The following is an 8,478-nucleotide window of genomic DNA, read 5'->3' on the forward strand; positions in this document are numbered from 1 at the left end:
TCATCACACTGCATTAGGAATTAAAAGTTCACGCACATGAAATAAAATGAGCCGAGATCGTGAGGTTTGTTTGTCACTGAGGAGGCTGTGTCAGGCTTTGTCAGTGGGGCTCAGTCTTGAACGTTTGGCTCACTGTGCCTTGGATATTAGAATTCCATATTGAATCCTTACAATGTTAAAGTACTCTATATTAAGAGCCGAGTCAGTGAAAAGCCCAGCAGAGTCTGCCACAGGATGTATTTAATATGAATTGTATGGAGAGTCCAGTCAGCGATACCTTTGCAGTTATTTCAGATTTTGAACAGTGTGCAGAAGTGATTGTTAAACATTATCAAAGGGGGGGGGGGGGGGGGGGGGGGAAATCAATGCAAGCTTCAGAGCCACCGAGCTCGGGCATCAGCGGAAACCATCGATACTGAGCACTTAAAATGTAAATGCATCTTCAACAGCAACAACACGAACAAGAAAGTTGTATCAGTGTCTTGGGATCTCGCCAGATGCAACGTGTGCATTCATCTGTGAAATCAGAATCTCTGCACAGAGGCACAGGTGAAGCCTGAATTGGCATATTCCATCAGAAGCCCGACAGTGATGCATTGCATCAGAATAAAAGCAAATGCCCTGCACTGATCATAAACTCCCTCTGTCAAACTTTTACTTTACAAAAAAAAACCCAAAACACTAGTTATATGCACTATCAATCATTTGCATACATTAATGCTGTGTACCTCAAGTGACATCCCTTCCGCAGTCACAGGAGCACTGAGAGTCTTGCTGTGCTTTAGAAACCTGTTGAAGACGAGCTAAGTGGAGGATTATTTAAATGGAACAAGGTGTCTCAAAGGATCTCCTTTGATCTCAGCAAATTTATGTGATATAAATATCTTCTAATTAATTATGCATGTGCAGCGGGATTGCTAAATCCACAGATTTACCAAATGTATGACTGCCCCGATGAGCACTTGCCTGCTCTTCAAGATGTTCTACATTTTTGGTAACTGAAAGTAACCGATCTGAACCTTCTGTTAGAGAAAACACAACAATATATTGTTTAGTATAGTATTGTTAATTACAACTTACAAAACAAAGCAGACTTGCAGGAATCACTTATAAAGTTGATGTAAAGACATATTTGTGTTAAAGAAGCCAAAGATCCAACATTTTAATTTTATTTGGAACAGTCCGATAAAACAGGCAATATGAAGAATAGTCCAGAAAGATTTACTTTTAAAAGGCTTTTTTTCTTTATAGAGGATGCAAAAGAGACGGTAATATATAATAGTAGCAATTAAGGTCACTGTAATCGAACATAACTCTTGCAGAGTTCGTGGTCCCTGATATCTCCCCAGCCCCCATTTTTCACATGCGGGGCCACCCCTCCGGCCCCGTTGGCTGGCAGTCTCTTTGCTATCAGGAGGCTCTTTGGGAACAGCTGGTTCCCGCTGCTCTGTAGGATGGTTTCGATCTTGTTTTTCTGGGTGATCGGCATGCAAGAAGCCTTCTTATGGTGCATGCCACAGTCTCCGGCGTGGAAAATCCGCGGCGCCTCACTCACCATGACCTTCCAGTAGGAGGGCAGGCAGGACACAGTCAGGTGTTGTAAGGACCAGTCCCAGTTGTAGTCGTCGTACGTGCAGAATGTGTCGGTGCACTGAAAGAGCTTCTGGTACGTCTCTCTACTCAGAGCCATCCCCATGTTGTGCTCGGTGGACTTCCAGGCCTTCACCTCCACCTTATTTGCTTTGCTAGAGTAGCCGATGTGGCTGTAGCTCCCCAGCGAGAGGATGTCGCAGTCAGCACACTGCTCCCTTTTGAAGGTTGACATCAGCTTTAACATATGGATAAAGTCCGGGGACATGTAGTGGTCCTCCTCGATCAACAGGACCACACCCTTATGATCCTTCAGAATCCGGACCCTGTCCCATACAAAGTGCAGCTTCCACCACCAGTGGTGCTTGGTCTGGGAGAACTTAGCCTCGCGGTAGTGGCCGAATGAGTCAGGGTACTCTGCATTGATGCAACCCAGCTTTAAGGCATCTTTTTTGGGAATGTCTCTGGGGCAATCCTTGGGGTCGTTTCCGGGGAACTCTTGGGGGTACAGCTGAATGCTGAAGGGGAAGAAAATCTGAAGTACCTGACAGAAGTCGACAGAGGCCACCACTTTATTGATCTCAGGGGACCAGAAATCATGGCTGAATATCAGCAGTATGCTCTCCACACCTCTGGCCTTCCGCAAACTGTCCACTAATAACTTAAGGTACTCTGGCCGGTTATGGACCTGAACCACCACAACCAGGTCATCCTTATGCCGCGCTGCCTTAAACTTTTCCTCATTTCTTATTGTCTGGTCGAAGTTGAGCTGGAAGACAATGCCACGGTAGACTAAAGTGGTGTTGTCTGCCTCTGGTTTGGGTATCTTCTCTTTGTCCTTTGCTTTTTCTTGGTGCGTGTCATTTGCTATGACAACAAGGGGTGGAGCTGGTGCCCTGCTGACTGCAGGTGTGGCTTGCACCTGGATATGATTGTTGATGCTACTACTGCTGCTGCTGCTGCCAATGCTGCTGCTCCTCCTTATCGTCTCCACTTCCTTGGGGGACGAACCACTGTCGCTCTTCTTCTGCCTTCCGCTGCTCCAGAAAGCTAGGCCACAGATGACAACCACCACAGTCAATATCACCACCTTCCTCTTGTAGATTCGGAATCTCATGATAGGGGTTCAGCCTCTTGCAAAGGGAGAGAAGTTGATTGCAGTGGGGGGCGGGGGAACAAGCACAGGTTTGCAATTGTGATGGTGTGCTTTGCAAAGGGAGCCTGATTAGAAAAAAGCTGATATGAAGCTAATTGTTGGCAAAATGAACTGTTGTTGTAAACATGAGTCCCACTGGAAAGTCATTGATGGCGGATGAATATTCCATAAGGCATGACGGTTGCTGGGACGCAGCAGGGTAGCAGAGTGCATGAACCACCTGAATGGAATATAAATAAATCAATAAGGTCAGGTGCATTGTTATTCGTGCAGTTATGGCTGAGCAATATGGCTGCATTCACTATCACAATATTAATTATTACTATTTCCGATATCAGTATGCACTATGCAGTAAATCACAATATGGCACATGTATGCAAATCACAAACAGAACAATATAAAACAGAAAAATAATAAAATCCTCTTTTCGGGGGCTAGGACTAGCACTTGAGTAAACAAATGGTATGATTAATCAAGTCTCAAAATTATTAATGATTTGTTTTCTGTGCATAAACTAACCAACTGCTTGTTTCAGCTCCACAAGCAAACTCCATTTGCTAATGAAGACCTTGAAATGCAGTGGAAAGCTACGGAACGGGCAAATACGCATCAGGGGCCAAAAAGAAGAAGAAAGAAATTCAATAACTAATTTTGTTAGAGTTCAATGTGGACAGCAGAAATCTGTAAAATGATAACGTGATGAGATCAGATCATTATGAGCCCTGCGGGATGCACACTAACAACAATAGGGAGGATTTCATTTCACATAAGACAACGGTCGCTGTGAAAACGATCAAGCAAACATGATTTTATACATGCTTCGCTTTGATTGGGGGCTCATTCCTCTGTTCCTGCTATCTACCATAGTTATATCATCAGTGTTGAGTATAGATAGGTCTGTGCTGCCTTAACTTCCTGCATAAATCTCTTTTCTTAACTGCATTATCAATATTGATTAGCCTTTTCTGCTCAGATCTGCTGAACAGTCTTTTTCTATTAGAAAATGAGTGATCCCTCAGGCTTTCTAACTGACCCCTTTATTTTGCCTGGAGATTAGATTCAGCTGAATGGTCACTGTGCACCTCTAAAGCAGTCCGCATTTGATATCTATTCTGAGATGATAATAATAATAATAATAATAAGTTTATTGGTTTTAGCACCTTTTTCAGTCAGTCAGGAAGTGCTTCACATGAACAAAAAGTTGAAATAAGACCCAAACAGTAAAATGAGCAAGCAAAAAATAGATTTAAAAAGACTTAAAACACACAAAAGCCATTATTTCAAATAGTGAATGTTGTAAAATAATACTAATATTAATGAATACATGTCTGGAAGCTACTGTGGAACTCAAAGTAAACCAAATGCTAGCAGTAAACATGTTACTTTAACATGCAAATGTTTGAGAATAATAGTTTGGGGCTGGTTAAATGGCAAAGATATAACCTATATATACTAAATATACATTTGCATTGCACACATATTCAACCATCAATGGTCTCCGTGCAGTTGAAGCTTGCCAAATGAAGTGAGACGTTTGTTCTGCACCTGGAAGTACAGCACAATGTATCCTCCATATTTGTTTTACAAGAACCCCTTAAATGCACTCATTTGTCGTGTTTTCTTCCTCCGACTGTAACAGTGCGATGTTTCATTGGAAGCCTACTAACCGTGAGTTATTCCTGGGCTAAATTAGCCGCTGTCAGGCACGCCAAGACATTTTAACACGGGATAAACGCACCCGTTATTTTACTGATAGCTATCAAAACACTCGTAGCAACTCAAAAAAAAAAAAACCCGTTGCAGCTTCGCTCTTTCATGACAGCGAGCAGCATCCTGCACATGCTAACAGTAAGTTAGCTTCGGCTAGCAACTAAGTCAGCCCGCACAGACCAAACCTCGTCAACAACAGCGTCCATGGCGAACAACACCACAGCCGTGCTCCCAACCGCGTCACTCACCTAAAACGGGAGAAGCGGTGCGGTTCTTTCAGCGGGAGACATCAGTACGGTGGCGTCCCATCTCCCCCCATTCCTTCATGCAGGCTGCAGGGAAATGTAACTATCAGCTAGCTGTTAAAAAAAAAAAAAAACCCAAATACGGAACCGCTGCCTGCCGCTGTCCCACAATGCACCGGTCCAGCAGCGGGGCACCCACGACACCCTAAATACCATTCCTGCTGCTGTCTGTCTCTGGCTCATTTCACTTTAATTTCATTAACTATACATTTAAATACTTAGCATTTATATAAATACACTTATAAATGGTAAATCCACCCATAAACGTGTCTTACATGCTTCTCCAGCAGCTGTCACCAAAGATAGAAACCAGAGCATCAGTATATGAATATATCTAAGTTAGTTATATATTTATTTTATATATTTATAGATCACTAAAATAGAATAGAATTACTTTAATGATCCCAGACTGGGATATTATTTTGTTACAGCAGTAGTGGGTCAGCAAATAAAACACCTTGTACATAACATACATAGAATGCAATATATACATAGTGTGTATATACAGCGCACAGTGTGCTATAAACAATAAACAATAATAATATATACAACAAAACAAAATATGCAAAATAATATAATAATATTACTATTTAGTTTTCTACATTTAAATCAATCAATCAGTTGCTTACTTTAAGTGATTCAATAGTTGGTTGGTTATGGCTTGAGTTTTTAAAAAATGGAAATCCTTCATACTAATAATAGAAATAGCAAATCTGGAGTATATTTTTCATTTTTATTTAATCGTCGTGTTCAACTGGTTTTCCTTTGACGGATGTGTGAGTGTAGGGGGATGTGTGTGTGTGAGCATTTCCTTTGGTCAATATTTAACTGGAAGTAGTTGTCTGTGTGTGTTGTCTGGCGGCCTGTTTTACTTGTCTTTGTGTCAAGCTGTCATTTAAGTCTTTATTAGTTTTAGTCACGTTAATGCTCTTTTTAGTCTAGTCAAGTTTCAGTCGACTAAAAGTCTGAGCATTTAAGTCTTATTTTAGTCAAACTTGTCCATGACTATTTTGAAAAAGTCTAGTTTTAGTCAAAGAAAATTGTCTCTTTTAGTAATGCTATTATATTTAACCCCATCAATATAGTATAAGTACCTAGTATAGACAAAACCAACATTTTCGTACATTATTGTAATTTGTATTATGTACCTTATAGACTCAAGAATACATCCATTCCATACACGGAAGACGCTCTGATTTGAATTTACAACATTTTTCCAACCAAATATGTTAGAGAGGTACACACACACACATTTAAATAAAATAAAAAAATTAAAAAAACATCACATGACAATGCCAGAAAAAAAGGAATACATCTCATTATCGGTCGCGGGGGCAGCAGCTCTAGCAGGGGACCCCAAACTTCCCTTTCCCGGGCCACATTAACCAGCTCTAACTGGGGGATCCCGAGGCGTTCCCAGGCCAGTATGGAGATATAATCTCTCTACCTAGTCCTGGGTCTTACATAAATAATAAACAGACAATGATAATCACCACTGTTCCCTGTGAGAAGTGTATAAAGTATTTAAAGACAAAAACAACCGTGAAGACTTCTTATATATTGAGGAACATTCTGGACAGCATTGCCAGATTATTTATTTTATTTTATTTATTTTTATGTTGTTATTTATTATTATGTTTGCCACTAGGAGGCTCCATACAACAACTCCACGACCGGAAACACTTCATCTGAGAACCCTCATCTGCGCATGCGCGTCTCTCTTTCTTCCTTTCCGACACTCGAGCGAGAGAGACAAGATGGGCCATCAGCAGCTCTATTGGAGTCACCCCAGAAAATTCGGTCAGGGATCCAGATCCTGGTCAGTCCTGCCTTTGAGTGTGTCAAATATCGACGTGTGTGCTTAACCGGGGCAGTTTCGATGTGTTTGCAGCTTCAAATATTAGAGAATTAACCGCTAAATGTTCACCGCATGGGAGCTGCTGCTGAGCCAATATGGCGGCGGGCGGAGGATGCACCGTGCTAACTCAGTAGCGCTAGCTTTGTGTTTAGCCGCTCAGCGTTTCTCCAACGAAACTATTCTAGTTGAACCACCAGAAAGTAAATAACTGGTTACAATGTGAGTTTTGTAGTTGGCTTCAGTAACTTGTGTCGGTGTAAAACTGCTATACAACGCTGGTGAAGTTGAATTAAAGTAAAGGGATGGTGGTGGTTCACAGATACAGCAAACGATAACCGGCTTTGCGGAGTTTGAGTGAACTTCCGCACCCTTTTACTTAGTTTGAATACATTAGAACTGTTGATTTATTTTACCCGTTCATGTTAAGATGAACTCACTAACCAAATTTCTCCCCTTTCTTCCAGCCGGGTATGCTCAAACAGACACGGCCTGATCCGTAAATACGGACTCAACATGTGCCGCCAGTGCTTCAGGCAGTACGCTAAAGACATCGGCTTCGTCAAGGCAAGTGGTCTCATTTTCAGCAGTGGTTAACAGATATGTCAGTGTATGACTCGACATGTTGTTGGCTTCAGTTCAAGTACATGTTCATTGTAAACAAACCTTATGTCGCCTCTGAGATTTCATTTGTCTAAACTTATATTTGAAGCTACTCAAGTGTTAGATTTTGTTGTGTATCTTTGCAGGAATTGAGCATCTTTAAGTCAGTAATGCACCCATGGTTCACTTGATCTGTGTGTCACTGGATGTTAGGGCGAATTTGAATCAACAATGCTGACTATCCTGTCATGTCACCTTAATTAACCCTTTGATACCTTTGTTTTTCATGCAGCTGGACTAAATGTCACACCCTCGGATGCGTCCAGTGATCTCCGGAAGGCTGGTCGAGATGGGATGATTTAGCACTGCAAATAAATGTGTTCTTTTGTCCAAACTAAATGTTTTGTGTTTATTATTGCATTATTTCTCTTTATGCATGTTCATTTGTCAGCAACACACAAGGTAGATGACTATATGAAAGTCACATCCTAGAAATAACAATTACTGCAGGTGAGCCACTAAAACTGAGGGAGAGTCTTCATGCACAAACTAGAGCATCCTGCTTATCAAAGCTGTGTGATATGTGCACATGAGCAATTTCTATGAAGGGTCCATCAGTTAATTGCTTTGTCAACTGGTTACAAACTCTCACCTTTGTTCTCGCATTCATAGATGCATTAAAAAAGGGTTCAGACCAGGGCTGCCCAATCCTGCTCCCAGAGGGCCACTGTCCTGCATGTTTTTTGCTCCCTGCTCTAACAAGATTGAGTCTAACGATTTTCAAACCTGTGACACTTCAGCTGCTTGATAACGAGCACATCATTGGATTCAGGTGTGTTGGAGCAGAGATAAACCTAAAGCTTACAGGACAGTGGCCCTCCAGGAGCAGGGTTGGGCAGCCCTGGTTTAGACCATATGTTACTTTTATACATATGGGGTACCCATTGTACATAACCGGTCAGTTAAAACTGGTGGATACAGCTTAACTGTTCAGTTTACACTATTGTCCAGATGAGCACAACATCCCTGCAATAATAAACAACCTTGACTTTTGATTCAGCTAGTTTTTGGAGCTGTGGCATTTGAGTAGTTTCCACATTAGCGGAAATCTACTAGTCGGTACATGCAAGTGTGTAAAATGTAGATAAATCCAATACGCCAGCACGGTGTACAGTCTAAACTTGAGTACTGAAACTAAATCCCCTGTCAGGTAATTTTAAGGAAGAGCTGTAACACAGATCTGTTAAGTAGCATCACAT

At 41.6% G+C, this 8,478-nt stretch overlaps 2 protein-coding genes across 2 annotated transcripts; one reads left to right on the forward strand and one right to left on the reverse strand.

Moving 5' to 3' along the window:
* Window positions 1–925: 925 nt before the first annotated feature.
* On the reverse strand, window positions 926–4,836 carry mgat2 (alpha-1,6-mannosyl-glycoprotein 2-beta-N-acetylglucosaminyltransferase). Its single transcript, XM_083934394.1, has 2 exons — window positions 4,705–4,836; window positions 926–2,966 (listed from the first exon to the last, which is right to left on the reverse strand). Exon 2 carries the CDS (start codon window positions 2,705–2,707, stop codon window positions 1,295–1,297), a length of 1,413 nt encoding a protein of 470 aa, XP_083790520.1. The 5' UTR covers window positions 2,708–2,966; window positions 4,705–4,836; the 3' UTR covers window positions 926–1,294.
* A 1,655-nt stretch (window positions 4,837–6,491) lies between these two features.
* Window positions 6,492–7,618, forward strand: rps29 (ribosomal protein S29). The gene is made up of 3 exons (XM_083933713.1): window positions 6,492–6,580; window positions 7,084–7,183; window positions 7,512–7,618. Exons 1-3 carry the CDS (start codon window positions 6,519–6,521, stop codon window positions 7,518–7,520), a joined length of 171 nt encoding a protein of 56 aa, XP_083789839.1. The 5' UTR covers window positions 6,492–6,518; the 3' UTR covers window positions 7,521–7,618.
* The last annotated feature ends 860 nt before the right edge of the window (window positions 7,619–8,478 follow it).

This window comes from Echiichthys vipera (genome assembly GCF_963691815.1).
Source record: "Echiichthys vipera genome assembly, chromosome: 19".
NCBI lineage: Eukaryota > Metazoa > Chordata > Actinopteri > Perciformes > Trachinidae > Echiichthys > Echiichthys vipera.

Excerpts from the sequence above, each read along its gene's own strand:
- mgat2 (XM_083934394.1), bottom strand. The coding sequence starts at position 2,707 with ATGAGATTCCGAATCTACAAGAGGAAGGTGGTGATATTGACTGTGGTG.
- rps29 (XM_083933713.1), top strand. The coding sequence starts at position 6,519 with ATGGGCCATCAGCAGCTCTATTGGAGTCACCCCAGAAAATTCGGTCAG. Across the intron at positions 6,581-7,083 it reads GGTCAGGGATCCAGATCCTG|CCGGGTATGCTCAAACAGAC; the intron begins GTCAGTCCTGCC and ends CCTTTCTTCCAG.